Here is a 15,794-nt window from a genome sequence, read left to right as displayed (position 1 = left end):
AATGAACACCCAGGACTGATCTCCTTTACGATGGACTGGTTGGATCTCCTTGCAGTCCAAGGGACTCTCAAGAGTCTTCTCCAACACTGCAGTTCAAAAGCATCAGTTTTTCAGCACTCAGCCTTCTTCACAGTCCAACTCTCACATCCATACATGACCACTGGAAAAACCATAGCCTTGACTAGATGGACCTTTGTTGGCAAAGTAATGTCTCTGCTTTTTAATATGCTATCTAGGTTGGTCATAACTTTCCTTCCAAGGAGTAAGTGTCTTTTAATTTCATGGCTGCAATCACCATCTGCAGTGATTTTGGAGCCCAAATAAATAAAGTCTGACACTGCCTCACTGTTTCCCCATCTATTTGCCATGAAGTGATGGGACCAGATGCCATGATCTTCGTTTTCTGAATGTTGAGCTTTAAGCCAACTTTTTCACTCTCCTCTTTCACTTTCATCAAGAAGCTTTTTAGTTCCTCTTCACTTTCTGCCATGAGGGTGGTGTCATCTGCATATCTGAGGTTATTGATATTTCTCCTGGCAATCTTGATTCCAGCTTGTGCTTCTTCCAGCCCAGCATTTCTCATGATGTACTCTGCATATAAGTTAAATAAGCAGGGTGACAATATACAGCCTTGACATACTCCTTTTCCTATTTGGAACCAGTCTGTTGTTCCATGTCCAGTTCTAACTGTTGCTTCCTGACCTGCCTATAGGTTTCTCAAGAGGCAGGTCAGGTGGTATGGTGTTCCCATCTCTTCGAGAATTTTCCACAGTTTATTGTGATCCACACAGTCAAAGGCTTTGGCATAGTCAATAAAGCAGAAATAGATGTTTTTCTGGAACTCTCTTGCTTTTTTGATGATCCAGCAGATGTTGGCAATTTGATCTCTGGTCCCTCTGCCTTTTCTAGAACCAGATTGAACATCTGGAAGTTCACGGTTCACATATTGCTGAAGCCTGGCTTGGAGAATTTTGAGCATTACTTTACTAGCATGTGAGATGAGAGCAATTGTGCGGTAATTTGAGCATTCTTTGGCATAGCGTTTCTTTGGGATTGGAATGAAAACTGACCTTTTCCAGTCCTGTGGCCACTGCTGAGTTTTCCAAATTTGCTGGCATATTGCATGCAACACTTTCACAGCATCATCTTTTAAGATTTGAAATAGCTCAACTGGAATTCCATCATCTCCACTAGATTTGTTCGTAGTGATGCTTTCTAAGGCCCACTTGACTTCACATTCCAGGATGTCTGGCTCTAGCTGAGTGATCACACCATCGTGATTATCTGGGTTGTGATGATCTTTTTTGTACAGTTCTTCTGTGTATTCTTGCCACCTCTTCTTAATATCTTCTGCTTCTGTTAGGTCCATACCATTTCTGTCCTTAATCGAACCCATCTTTGCATGAAATGTTCCCTTGGTGTCTCTAATTTTCTTGAAGAGATCTCTACTCTTTCCCATTCTGTTGTTTTCCTCTATTTCTTTGCATTGATCCCTGAGAAAGGCTTTCTTATCTCTCCTTGCTATTCTTTGGAACTCTGCATTCAAATGGGAATATCTTTCCTTTTCTCCTTTGCTTTTCACTTCTCTTCTTTTCACAGCTATTTGTAAGGCCTCCTCAGACAACCATTTTGCCTTTTTGCATGTCTTTTCCATGGGGATGGTCTTGATCCCTGTCTCCTGTACAGTGTCACGAACTTCTGTCCGTAGTTCATCAGGCACTCTGTCTATCAGATCTAGACCCTTAAATCTATTTCTCACTTCCACTCAGATGTTTCCAGCCTCATTCAAAGATGACATGTATCAAAAGGATCACTCTGACAGCCCAGCTCATAGAATCATTCAGGATAATAACATAGTTACTGCTGCAAGCTATGACTTTTGGGGCTAGTTTGTTACACAATAATGGGTGACCCAAACATGCTTCCAGTCACCAGAGAGTTTGATAGGCTAGGATTCTTTCTCAGAAATCTGACCCACAGATTCCACATGAGTGTCTGATCTTCAGCTGGCTTTGGGTACGTGAAATCAGGTGATCCAGGGGTCACTTGACGGATCAAGCTTTCTGAGGAAAAAAGGGCACCAAATACTTCTGACAGAACAGCTGTAGGCTTTTGTTTTGTTGTTGCTGTTTCTCATTTAGGATTACTTTTTAAAGAAGATTAAGACCAAGCAACATAGGAAACCCAAATGACTAAACTATAGCCTTTGAAATCCCCCAAAAGATTGAAATAAACATGGTTTCAAAATGAAAAAAAATTATCAGTGTGTGCTCTGTCTCTGCTCAAAACCACATGCCATTCAGCTGTAACAGAAGGAAAAAAGAGCCGTCATCCAGTGACCCCTACCATACCTCAGGCTCTGTCTCCCTGGCCTCTGGTGAGTGTGCAGTGGTCAGGTGCATTTTCTCACTCTGCCCACAGAATCTCAGTAGCTGACAGTGTCTGCTGGTAGTGGCTTCAGGACTCTGGCGTAGGGACTTCCCTGGTGGTCCAGTGGCTAAGACTCCATGCTCCCAATGCAGGGAATCCAGGTTCAATCCCTGGTTAGAGGACTAGGTCCCACATACAGCAACTACAGTTTACATGGTACAACTAAAAGATTCTGCATGCCTCCACTAAGACAAGGTGCAGCCAAATACATAAATAAAAATAAATATTAAAAGAAGGACTCTGATGTAGGAAGCTTGGTTCTGACCTTCACAGAGCACCTCAGAAGCCCTATTGCATAGTGGCTACAAGCAAGGCTTAATCTCTGAATGCAAATCTCATCTCTGCTACTTGTTGGCATATGCAAAAGTTCCTCTGAGCCACAGGTCTTTCAACTATAAAACGATAGAATAATCACTCCCTCACAGTGAGAATGTGAGGATTCAATGACATCTATTTTGACCCAAACAAAACCACTTCTGGTGGCAAAGAATTCCCCTGCCAATGCAGGAGATGCAGGAGACGTGGGTTTGATCCCTGGACCAGGAAGATCTCCTGGAGAAGGAAATGGCAATCCACTCCAGTATTCTTGCCTGGAGAATCCCATGGACAGAGGAACCTGGTTGGCTACAGTCCATGGGGTCGCAAAGGGTCAGACATGACTGAGCACAGCACAGAAAATCACTTCAGCTAGCCTCAGCCATCCGAGCCTTCAAAGCTTAGGCTCTAGATGAGTGGGGAAGTCATCTAGAAAGTTCAGCCCATGAATCCCATGGAAGAGAGGTGACAGACCTACTATGTCCTACCTGGATTCCTGACCCCTAGAGTCATGAGAAATAATAAAGATGACTGTCATTTTAATCTGCTAAGTAATGGATGACAATTTAAGCGATGGATGAGCAAAATGCCTAGGTACGTCAGCCACAGCTGGCCTCTTGTTTCTAGTTTCAGCTCCCACACAACTGTCAAGGTTCAAGAGCCTCCTGGTCTCTACTCACTGTTCATTTTGCCCAAGCTCTGCGGAGAACCCAGCAAAAATAGGCATTTGATAAAAGACTCCATACTGACACTTGCAGAGAAAATGACTGTGAGTCACACCAACTATTACAGAGCAGGAAACAAACCACTTTTCCTTTCATAGTCACCAAGTCATGCTGGCAGGATTAAAGCAACATTTCCCTCTCCACACCCTCCTAATTTGAAAGGCCCTTGCTGATCAATCCTGCCGTTACTTGAACCCTTTTTGCACCTGCAGGCTCTCAAAATTCTGAGTCTGTCTGGATCAAAGGCATTAGGCTTTCTACAAAGGTAAGAAGTCCTTGTTCAGACATCTACTTACATGGAAGGAGCCCAGGGTCAATTGAATGTAGAGTCGTATAAGTCTTGGAAATCCTTCAACTTGATCGTCAGTGATGAAAGAGAAGAGAATCTCATGAACACCCAATAGAGGGACGAGAACCAGTGTGGACTTGGCCAATCTGCAAATAACAACCGAACAGGTGTCATGAAAGCCACCCTGGGAACAAGCAACATTTCCTGCTCTTCTGTGTACCGATTGTGCTTAGTCGTTCAGTCATGTCTGACTCTTTGTGACCCCATGAACTGCAGCCCGCCAATCTCCTCTGTCCATAGGGGTTCTCCAGGCAAGAATACTGGAGTGGGGTTGCCATTCCCTCCTCCAGGGGGTCTTCCCAACCCAGGGATTGAACCCAGGTCTCTCGCATTGTAGGCGGATTCTTTACCATCTGAGCCACCAGGGAAGCCCAAGAATACTAGAGTGGGTAGCCTATCCCTTCTCCAGGGGGAATTTCTCAACCCAGGAATTGAACTGGGGTCTCCTGCACTGCAGGGGGATTCTTTACCAGCTGCGCTACCAGGGAAGCCCTTTAGTGTAGCTCTAATCGTATTGATAAATAGTTGGGTTTTGTTTGTCTCCTTGGGTACCTACACATTGAATGCTCTAAGAGCCAGTATGGTCTTGTTCACAGATGCATCCCCACACCTGACTCATGGAAGATGCTCAGAAAACATGAATTAGATGGATGAATGAATGAATGGATTCCCCCATACAGATTATGATATGCCTACATTTTTTTTAATATTTATTTATTTATTTGACTACAACAGGTCTTCATTGTGGATGCAGCTTCTTTAGTTGTGGCATGCAACTTCTTGGTTGCAGCATGTGGAGTCTAGTTCCCTGACCAGGGATCGAACTCTGGCCTCCTGCATTGAGGGCACGGAGTCTTAGCCACTGGACCACCAGGGAAGTCCCATACCTACAGATCTTAACATTTTGTTTGATGGGTATATTTACATGTACATGGTTGTCCCCCTGGGACATTACACAAGTTTCCTATTACCTGGCTAGCAAGTGCCTCTACTTCTTCCTCTATTCAGGACTTCCAATGTCAATGCCTTACAGAGCCTGAGAAGGGAAAGAAAATGACTTGCCCAGGGTCACACAGCCACTAAGTGGTACCTCCCAGCCTGGAAGCGGGGTGTCTGACCTCACACTCAGGCCTTGCACACTACAAGCAGGATTTCACCATCTGTCCCCATGCTGCTCCCAACCCGACAGCAAGGGCAGCAGGAAATGAGAAACTGATCCTTCTCGTAAAAAGCACCGTGTGGACACTTGCTGTTGTATACACTCTACACAAAAAAGACAAACATTCCTTTGTACCACCCACGTGCAAATGCACAGCTGGGGCCCAGACATTCCGTACCGCATACCGGCGGTTCCCAAATGGGCTATTAGAACTCCTACAAAGCTTTGAAAATATATATATATATATATATAAAATATATATATATATATATTTTTTTTTTTATTGGTTGGCTCTCAATACAGCTTCCTGGGCCCCGTGTCAACCCCCTGAGTCTCTGGACGTTGGGTCCAGGGAATGAGGATTTGTAAAGGACTCTCCATGGGATATCAAGCAGCCACATTTGGAAACAACTGCTCTTCACTGTTGAGCAGCTTCTTAATTTCAAACTGACTACATGAGCAAAGGTGACTCACATTTGGGGCATAAACAAAGCTACTGTCTGATACACATTTGGGGAAAAAAAGAGCTTAAATGTAATGATTTTTTTTTTTTTTTGCCCAAGTCACTTGTCTTAAAGGGCCAGACTAGAAGAAGATTCCTTTCTCCTCACTGAATAAAAACCCCGTGGAGTTAAAGATGTGGAGGGACTTCCCTGGCAGTCCAGTGGTTAAGACTTTGCACTTCTGCTGCAGGGGGTGAGGGTTCAATCCCTGGTCAGGGAACTAAGATTCCACATGCTGCATCTTGAAATAAAAAAAAAAAAAAAAGATGTGGGAACAGAGAGAGTCAGCAGCCCTCATGCGCAGTATCTTCAGGGAGATTTAATTTTATCTAAGAGAAAGCATCTACTATGAATCTTGTGTTTGAATGTTATCAATGAAATAAAAACCCTCACCTTTGTACCCTGAAAGGACCTACAGCCAATGAGAGTTGAGCAGGAGTCACCAAGCAGGGGGACACCTCCCAACCCTAGCACGTGGGCTGAGCGTCCCAGGACCAAGCACCGGGACTGAGGAGTAGAGAATCTGAGATGCAGCCACCGGTTACGTGGTCCTCCTGAGCCGAGCTCACGCCTACTAGCGCTCCCACACCTACCTGTGCACACTCACTTAGCTGAGCCACATTAATGTATTCCCAAGCAGAGACTATGTCAAGAGTTTCGGGGTTTGCTTGTTTCTCTAATTTCCAGGAGTGGTTTAAATCCCTTTAGCTCAGAGATTGCAAATTGGCATCCATGGGTTATATTTGACCTGCTGACAGCTTTTGCTTATGCTAGGTAGTGATCTTTGCTATTGCAGCTGCCCTTAAACAATGAGATTTCAAGCAAAGAGGTCCAGACGTTCAGCTTCTTTTGAAAAGTGGGGAGATCTGGCCAGGCTGGGCCCCAATTCCTTGTTGCCAATCGTCATCTACAGCCTTTAGAGGGAACACGGTTTCTCCAATCCAAACAGACTGGCCCTTGTAAGCGTGTGAGTCTTTGACCCTTGCTCTGAGTTATTTTAAAAATATGTATTTATTTATAAAAATATTAAAATATGTATTTATTTATTTATGGGTTATTTAAAAAAAGATTTATTTAGCTGTATTGAGTCTTAGTTGTGGCACATAGGATCTAGTTCCCAGACCAGGGATCAAACCCACACCTCCCTGCATGAGGAGCTCAGAGTCTTAGTCACTGGACTACCATGGCAGTCCCTATTTTGGATTTTAATAACACATACTTTCATGCATGTCTTATCATCAACTTATTCTCAGGGTTATGCTATGACATTATGTTTTTTAAATAAACTGTTCATCTTGAAGTACTTTTAGATCTACAGAAAAGTAGCAAAGATCGCACAGAGGATTCCCACATACCCTTCACTGTTTCCCCTAATGTTAAAATCTTACAGACCCATGGGACCTTTGGCAGCATTAAGAAACCAGTGTTGGCACATGGCCAATAACTATCCTCCAGACTTTACCCAGATTTCACCAGCTTTTCCAATAATGTCCTTTTCACATTCCAGAATCCAATCCAAAGTCCCCACACTTAGCATGGAAGAATTGTTAAGGAATGATCATCTTCAAATGACTTTTTGGGTCAGTTTAGTAACTGCTATCTCTCTGTGCATATTCCAAAGAAATTTCCCATTCCTCATATGATTCTGAGTTCTCTTTGGACAAAAGACTATTTACGTCTCTGTTTGGATGAAAATTCATAAACACCTATAGCAGCTCCTCTTATGAACTGTGTTTATGCCCCTTTTTCATCTACAGTCATTTGTTTATTTTAATGGCTTAGTTTATTGCAATCGGTTAGCTCTTCAACTGGAGAAGCAAATGGCAACCCACTCCAGTATTCTTGCTTGGAGAATCCCAGGGACAGAGGAGCATGGTAGGCTGCCGCCTATGGGGTTGCACAGAGTCAGATACAACTGAAGCGACTTAGCAGCAGCAGCAGCTGCAGCTCTTCATCAAATGTTTATTAGGCATCTGTTCTGAACATGTGAGCGAGTACAGAGAGGAGGAGCTGGGGTCAAAGGCAGTGGGACACGAAGACAGTACCTGGGACCGGGGTTTGAATCCCAGTACCGCCGATTACCAGCGATGTGGCCCTGGGCAAATTATTTAACCTCTCTACCTGTAAAAAATGAGGATTATACTACTACTAATATCATATGAAATGCTAAAATAATAAAAATATTATTATTAATAATAATTCCTAACATTGCCATTTTAAGGACTAAATAACATGGGGCCAACCTTCAGACTAAACCATACCCGATATGTGATGCATGATCAATAACATTTAGTTGTCACTATTTTTAAAGAAGCCATCTCTCCCTCAGGTTGCTCACAATCTCAGTGACTCGGATCAATTTTTCTTCCATTTGTGACATTTTTCTGAAAGTCCTTTATAAGTTCACTAAGAAATGGTTCTGGGCTTCCCTGGTGTTCCTGTGATTAAGAATTTGCCTTGCAATGCAAGGGACACCAGTTTGATCGCTGGTGCAGGAAGATGTCATATGCGGGAGGGCAACTAAGGCCACCACAACTTTTGAGCCTGAACTCTGGAGCAACTACGGGAGCCCGTGCTCCACAACAAGAGAAGCCACTGCAATGAGAAGCCCACGCACCGTAACTAGAGGGTAATCCTGTTCTCCACAACTAGAGAAAATCTGCAGGCACAGCAACGAAGACCCATCACAACCAAAGACAGATAAATATATTTTTTAAAGATATGTACTTTAAAAACTAAAATAAAAATAAATGTTAAAAAAGACATGATTCTCCTTTTCAAGTTCATTAAGAATCCTGCCCCATGCATCACACGGAAAGTTAAGATCATTTATCTAGGAGGAGCGTGCCACCTCCGTGCTGGGAACCACAAGGAACAGAGAACTCCCTCCAGGCTGAGGGTCTGCTGGGGTCTGTCCACAATCCAGAGACACTGCTCCCTCTCCGGGTCTGCCTCAGCTGTCCCTTGCCAGACCATGCAGCTGGGCTGGTTACAGTTTACTGCTTGAATGATGGAAGCCAGGGAATGAGGGATAGGATTACAGAAGGTTCTGGAGTCCTAGCAACTTGCCTCTTTGGTGAGTCTCAAGTGTGTCTAATTTAAACTTTCCTAAAATATACTCCTGGAGGGGATCCAAATCTTGAGAACTACATTCTGAAAGTTCTCGAAAACCTGGGAGAGTTGGAGGCCAGACTGTTCCTACCAGAGTTTGGACAAAATGCATTGGCTTCGTCGCCCCCTTCTCCTCATCCTAGCAGGGGCCCCAGTAGAGGGGGACGTGGAAGAGGAGGACCTTCCAACATGGGGGAGGGCAGTATGAGCTGGATGTGCTCATGGCCCCTTGAGGTGACAGGAAGCAGCCTTCCCAGAACTTAGAAATGAGGGAGTTAGCACTGCTCAGACAGAAAGATGGGCAAATGCATGATTCCCTGGACCAGGTGGTAAAATAAGGTGGCCTAAGAGACAGGCCCCTAGAGACTCCCCTGGTAGTCCAGTGGTTAAGAATCCACCTTGCCATGAAGGGGCTGCAGGTTCGATCCCTGCTCAGGGAACTAAGACTCCATATGCCACAGGGCAACTAAGCTCAAGCACCACAACTATGGAACCTGTGTACGCTAGAGCCCACAAGCCACAACTAGAGAGTTCTCATGCTACAATGGAAGATCCCATATGATGTAACAAAGATTCGTGTGCCTCAACTAAGACCCGACGCAGTCAACAGATAAAAATAAGTTTTCAGATCTGGTTTCCTCAGTGTGTATGCCCAGAAGTGGTATTGCTGGGTCGTATGGCAGTTCTATTTCCAGTTTTTTAAGGAATCTCCACACTGTTTTCCATAGTGGCTGTACTAGTTTGCATTCCCACCAACAGTGTAAGAGGGTTCCCTTTTCTCCACACCCTCTCCAGCATTTATTGCTTGTAGACTTTTGGATAGCAGCCATCCTGACTGGCGTGTAATGGTACCTCATTGTGGTTTTGATTTGCATTTCTCTAATAATGAGTGATGTTGAGCATCTTTTCATGTGTTTGTTAGCCATCTGTATGTCTTCTTTGGAGAAATGTCTGTTTAGTTCTCTGGCCCATTTTTTGATTGGGTTATTTATTTTTCTGGAATTGAGCTGCAGGAGTTGCTTGTATATTTTTGAGATTAATCCTTTGTCTGTTTCTTCATTTGCTATGGAAGCAACCTAGATGCCCAGCAGCAGATGAATGGATAAGGAAGCTGTGGTACATATACACCATGGAATATTACTCAGCCGTCAAAAAGAATTAATTTGAACCAGTCCTAATGAGATGGATGAAACTGGAGCCCCTTATACAGAGTGAAGTAAGCCAGAAAGATAAAGAACATTACAGCATACTAACACATATATATGGAATTTAGAAAGATGGTAACGATAACCCTATATGCAAAACAGAAAAAGAGACACAGAAATACAGAACAGACTTTTGAACTCTGTGGGAGAAGGTGAGGGTGGGATGTTTCGAAAGAACAGCATGTATACTATCTATGGTGAAACAGATCACCAGCCCAGGTGGGATGCATGAGACAAGTGCTCGGGCCTGGTGCACTGGGAAGACCCAGAGGAATCGGGTGGAGAGGGAGGTGGGAGGAGGGATCGGGATGGGGAATAAGTGTAAATCTATGGCTGATTCATATCAATGTATGACAAAACCCACTGAAATGTTGTGAAGTAATTAGCCTCCAACTAATAAAAAAATTAAAAAAAAAAAAAGTTTTTTTTTTTAAAAAAAAAGAAAGACTTTCGAGAGCCATTGTCTTGGATAACTCTGGAGAAGAGCCTGGACGAGGATGTCAGGTTGCTTAGAAACATACTTGCCATGGTCCAACCAGAAAATTCTATGCATCTGGTCCCATGGTCTGTGTATTCTGACTGTGTATCAGATTCTTCTAGGAACCCTCCTGCAAGAAGTCCATGGGTGGGGAACACTGGTGGTCCAGTGGTTAAAAATCTGTCTGCCAGTGCAGGGGACACAGGTTCCATCCCTGGTTGCGGATCTAAGATCCCACATGCCATGGGGTAACTAAGCGCCCGCAATCTAGAACCTGTGCTCACAACAAGAGAAGCCCCCGCGCACACAACTAGAGAAAGCCCGTACACCACAACAAAGACCCAGCAAAACACCCCCCGCCAACCCACAAGAAGTCCATGTGCTGGGGCTCCATCCCTCGATACTGAATCGAATACCCAGTGGAGGGGTTCACGAGTCAGGGCTTTGGGGCCGGCTATCTGGTGATGCTTAACATAGCCAGGATGGAAAGCTATCATAGGGCCACTGAGGGTCCGCAACTCGGGGACAGCCCAGTGGTCCATGGTGGGCTTTGGCAGGGTTTAGGCACTCTGTCTGTGTGGAAGGTGGTGCCTTGACATTTGTCTACCCCTGTTTCTGCCTCTTGGGAGTGCTGTTCTCTGATGGGTTTTCACGGTAACTGGGTTCCCTGGGTGCCTGGTTAGTGAGAGGATTCCCCAGTGAATGGACCCAGGCAGGGTAGGAGGGAGAAGCCCTGCTCTTGGTCTTGGACCTCCGCCCTCAGAGAGGGGTGAGAGACTTAGCCTTGGGAAAAGGGCCAGAGAGGCTGTCAGCCACTTACAGGCTCGGCAAGAGGCGCCCAGAAAGACACATAGCTCTGTGTGGTCCAGGCCAGCCCAAGTACCCCTGGGCAATGGGGGTTTGCATAATATCTGAGCCAACAACTGTATATAATTGCCTGGTCCTGAACTGTATGTGTTTATGCTTCTGGAACTCTTGAGGATAGGGGGTTACGCTGATAGGATTTGGGGTCTGAAAACCCCAGGCAAATACTATTCATTTAATCCAATTAGATTACAACACATGTAACTAGGACCTCCTTTAACCCTCATCAGAAGTTGAGGATGGGTCTGGGGTGACTCTCCCGGGTAACACACCATAAAGCAGACCTGGGGGCCAAGCAACTTGCCGAAGGTCAACTCAGGGTGAAAGCCAGCATCGGCCCTCCTGATTCACTCTACACCCACATCCTCACCCTTGGTGAGTTGGAATGTGTGCTCCTCACAGATGGGGTCCCCATCCTATTTTCCTTTTATTTGAAAAACAGTGACAGCACATCATAGACCCTCATTGAATGTCTGTTGGAAAAATGAAAAACTACCTTCCTAGCGTACCTGGCTCAGGGTGGCTTCTGGCCTTAGAGAGGGAGAAGCCCAGCTATATAGCCACTCTCACGCACACCCCTGCCCCTGATCTGCCACGTGGACTAAAATCTCTAAGTTTTGAGCAAAACTTTGGGTTAAAACACTGCATCCCCAAGAAGCACACACATGCTACAGAAAGCAGAATAACTGGGAAAAGAGGAGGGGAGGGGGACCTTTGTCTTGGATTCATTCAGCATTTGATTGACAGCAACGCAAAGGTAAATAAACACCCATGATCTGACACTGTGAGATGGGACCTCGGTCACCATGGAAGCAGAACAAGGGATACAGCAAAAGTCAGTCCCAGAGAAAGCATGACTGTGTTAAAAATGTACTTCTTTGGGCTCCAAAAGTTTGTGGTCATATTACTCGAGGTCTTAAAAATACCCAAATACTCTCTTCTGAGTTGTTTCATTGTTGTTCAGCTGCTATGTCATGACCGACTCTTGTGATCCCATAGACTGTAGCCTGCCAGGCTTTTCTGTCCATGGGATTCTCCAGGCACAGACACTGGGGTGGGTTGCCATTTCCTTCTCCAGGGCCTTCTGAGTTACGCTATGTCCTTTATTCTGTTACCTCAAATAAGGCAACTGTCCAACTCCCCTTCATGTGATTCCTTCCTATCCCTATAAACCACCCATTCTTAGGGGCATTTTTCAGTTTCCTCCTGGGAATGTGTGTGCCCTTGATTACTCACCACTGACTTCATTTTCATGGGACCAGAAGGTCCTCGAACTTTAGCAAAAGCCTTACATGACACCCTGATGCTTTTTCCCCGAGGTGCTCTCGCAGACAACCTCATCTCAGGAGAGAAACATACGAATGCCATTTTCCCCCTTCCTGGGACATTAGCCAGAATAGCCAGAAGGGGTCAAAATAAACTTTGACTGTTCGGTACTGACCTCAGGCCACTCACCTGTATTTATAATCTCTGAAGCACATTTGATGAGCTCTGAGCTTAGAAATGAGAAGCTTGAGAATTTTCAGGAAGATGAAGAAATTGACCTTGAAAAAAAAAGCAGATATAAATAAGTGATGGACTCTATGTGGCTATGAATATCAAGGTCATCCTGGACCCGGCCATCAGATCCTTGTCCATGGAAATCAGGGGCAGGTTGGCAGTCAGCCAGTCAGGTAGTAATGGTCAGGGTAATCACCTTTCTCCCAAAGGCCATCTCAACTGAGAGCCTGGAGAGGATTCTAAAGAGTCACTTATCCTTCTGGTTCTTGGAGACCCACCGCAATAGCCATCTGAGAAAGGCAAATAGACATTTACATTACTATTTTTAATTAAAATTATTGAGGGACTTTCCTGGTGGTCCAGTGGTTAAGAATCCACCTTGCAATTCATGGGACACAGGTTTGATCCCTGGTGGGGGAACTAAGACCCCCACATGCCACAAGGCCTTGACAAAATTTTTTTTAAATAAAAATAAGTAAAATAGAAAAGACTTTAAAATGCCTCTATGCAATGGAGAAAGAGCCCATAGAGATGGTGATCGGGTTACAGTTAATGGAATAAAGTCCTATAGACATTGAGCCAACACAATACTGATGTCCTTGTCTCAAACCACAGATTGAAACACAAGCTGAAGAATCCAACATGTACCTGTTATTACTTGTCTTATTGGCCTGGGGAAAATTGATACTCAAAGCTAAGAGGACAGGGTTTCAGGCAAGAGGCTATGTAACCAATCTGCAAGCCAACAGGGAAAAGGGAAATTCCCGGCCAAGGAATATTTAGCAACAGAACACTTAAAGGCAAACTAAGTGTAACCAAGTAATTTATCCCATTTAATGGGATATCTGTTTTTCATCACAAAGAGAAAACGTTGTGTCCTTGGCTTAGTGGCTTGTTGAACTTGGGCATTTTTCTTACAAAGTAAGCCTAACAGGGAAAGGCATATATTTCAGGGCATTAATTTCAACCAGGACTGTCTCTTAGGAAATGAAGGTTTGTGATGAGTGTGTTGATTCATTGTTCTTTGGGTCTTCCAGAGACCAGACAAGAGAAAATGGGCATCGACCAGTGACACAGAATGAATCACCAGCCTGGTGGACCGCAGAACCTCCATCCATCCAGGTGCCCCAGAACTCAGGGCTCAGCAGTCACAGTGGGATGGGATGGTTTGTCATCTGTACACCATCTGGAAAGGGGCTGAAGGAGGACATTTTTTTTTAAACAAGTTTTTTTTTTTTTGTCTGCACTGGGTCTCCATTGCTGTGTGCGGGCTTTCCCAAGCCACAGGGAGCGGGGGCTCCTTTGCGTCTTGGTGCACAGGCTTCTCACTGCGGTGGCTTCTGTCCCTCAGAGCACAGGCTCCAGGGCACATGGGCCCAGCAGTCATGGCTCCCAGGCTCTCGAGTGCAGGCTTCCATAGTTATGGCACACGGGCTTAGTTGCTGCTCCGTGGCATGTGGACTCTTCCCAGATCAGGGATTGAACCTGTGTCCCCTGCATTGGTCGGCGGATTCTTACCCACTCTGCCACCAAGGTCCTGAAGGAGGACATTTTTGAAGAACCAAGCCAACTCCTGTTGGATTCTGTGACCAGATGTGGGACACTTAGGATCCCAAACATATAAGGCTCTTTTTCCAGCCCTAGACAATATAGAATGCATTCAATTCAGTTCAGTTCCGTTGCTTAGTCGTGTCCCACTCTTTGTAACCCCATGGACTGCAGCACGCCAGGCTTCCCTGTCCATTACCAACTCCCGGAGCTTACTCAAACTCATGTCCATCGAGTCGGTGATGCCATCCAACCATCTCATCCTCTGTCATCCCCTTCTCCTCCTGCCTTCAATCTTTCCCAGCATCAGGGTCTTTTCCAATGAGTCAGTTCTTCGCATGAGGTGGTCAAAGTATTGGAGTTTCAGCTTCAGCATCAATCTTTCCAATGAATATTCAGGACTGATATCTTTTAGGATTGACTGGTTTGATCTCCTTGCTGTCCAGGGGACTCTCAAATGTCTTCTCCAACACCGCAGTTCAAAAGCATCAATTCTTCAGTGCTCAGCCTTCTTTATGGTCCAACTCTCATATCCATACATGACTACTGGAAAAACCATAGCTTTGACTAGACGGACCTTTGTCGGTAAAGTGATGTCACTGCTTTTTAATATGCTGTCTGGGTTGGTCATAGCTTTTCTTTCAAGGAACAACTGTCTTTTAATTTCAGGGCTGCAGTCACCACCTGCAGTGATTTTTGGAGCCCAGGAAAATAAGGCCTCTCACAGAATGCATACGGTCAGATGTACTGTTCTCGGTGACATTTCTTTGGCACCACCCAGCTGCCACGCTCAGATCTGGGTCTACAGGTTGGCAGGGGTGGTTGCAGCAAGGTGGGGGCTCAGAGTTTGATCTCATGGAACCCCAAACTCATCTGCCTCCCCGCCACCCTGTCAACCCCGCCTCCCCTCAACCCTCTCTGCTCCTGTTGCCTGGACTAAAATGCCTACATTAGAACTACTCCTTTGGGTTAAAACACTCCATCCCTAAGAGCGCTGCTGAAGGAAGGGCACACCAAAGGTGGATGGCTGGAGGGGGATTTCTCTTTCTTACCTGCTCACTCGTTCATTCTTTCAACAAGGAAGGATTCAATAAATACCTATGATCTGACTTGCTCTCATCATGAGAAGGAGAAGATGGGATACAGCAAAGGAAAACAACCCATGTGCTGCAACCACTGAAGCCCAAGCACCTAGATCCTGAGCCAAGAAGACCCACCCCAATGAGAAGCCAGCGCACTGCAACAAAGAGTAGCCCCACTCACTGCAACTAGAGAAAGCCCATGCTCAGCAATGAAGTGCAGCCAAAAATAATAAGTAAATATATGCTTTTTTAAAGGAATAAAGGCCCTTCCTCTGCAAGGTCTCAGAGTAGTGTCACCAAGTGACTCTAACCCTCAGCGCAGCTTTGGGTTAATAACGATTGATTGTATTTTTTTTTTCCCCTCTAAAAGAAGCTTCCTTAGTCTCCCCTCTCTCCTGCTAATGGTGTTGAAATCCAGGCCCTTTGCTTTGCTGTCCCTGGACTTGTCCATGACTGAAGACCCTGCAGGCCCAGGGTTTGTCCACATCGAAGACAGTTGCTAGGGGGGTCACTGAGCTGACTACG

At 45.2% G+C, this 15,794-nt stretch overlaps 1 protein-coding gene across 3 annotated transcripts in view; it reads right to left on the bottom strand.

The window, feature by feature from the left end:
* GLP2R (glucagon like peptide 2 receptor) overlaps positions 1-15,794 on the bottom strand; it is a 51,751-nt gene that overhangs the window by 7,281 nt on the left and 28,676 nt on the right. For all 3 annotated transcript variants that reach the window (XM_043903838.1, XM_043903836.1, XM_043903837.1), the window contains 2 exons: positions 12,595-12,683; positions 3,767-3,905 (listed from right to left, as the gene is read on the bottom strand). In XM_043903838.1, the coding sequence (XP_043759773.1) occupies positions 3,767-3,905; positions 12,595-12,683 (228 nt within the window). The remainder of the gene's footprint in view (positions 1-3,766; positions 3,906-12,594; positions 12,684-15,794) is intronic.

This window comes from Cervus elaphus, chromosome 5, assembly GCF_910594005.1.
Source record: "Cervus elaphus chromosome 5, mCerEla1.1, whole genome shotgun sequence".
In the NCBI taxonomy this organism is placed as follows: Eukaryota; Metazoa; Chordata; class Mammalia; order Artiodactyla; family Cervidae; genus Cervus; species Cervus elaphus.
This window is presented reverse-complemented; position numbering and strand designations above follow the sequence as displayed.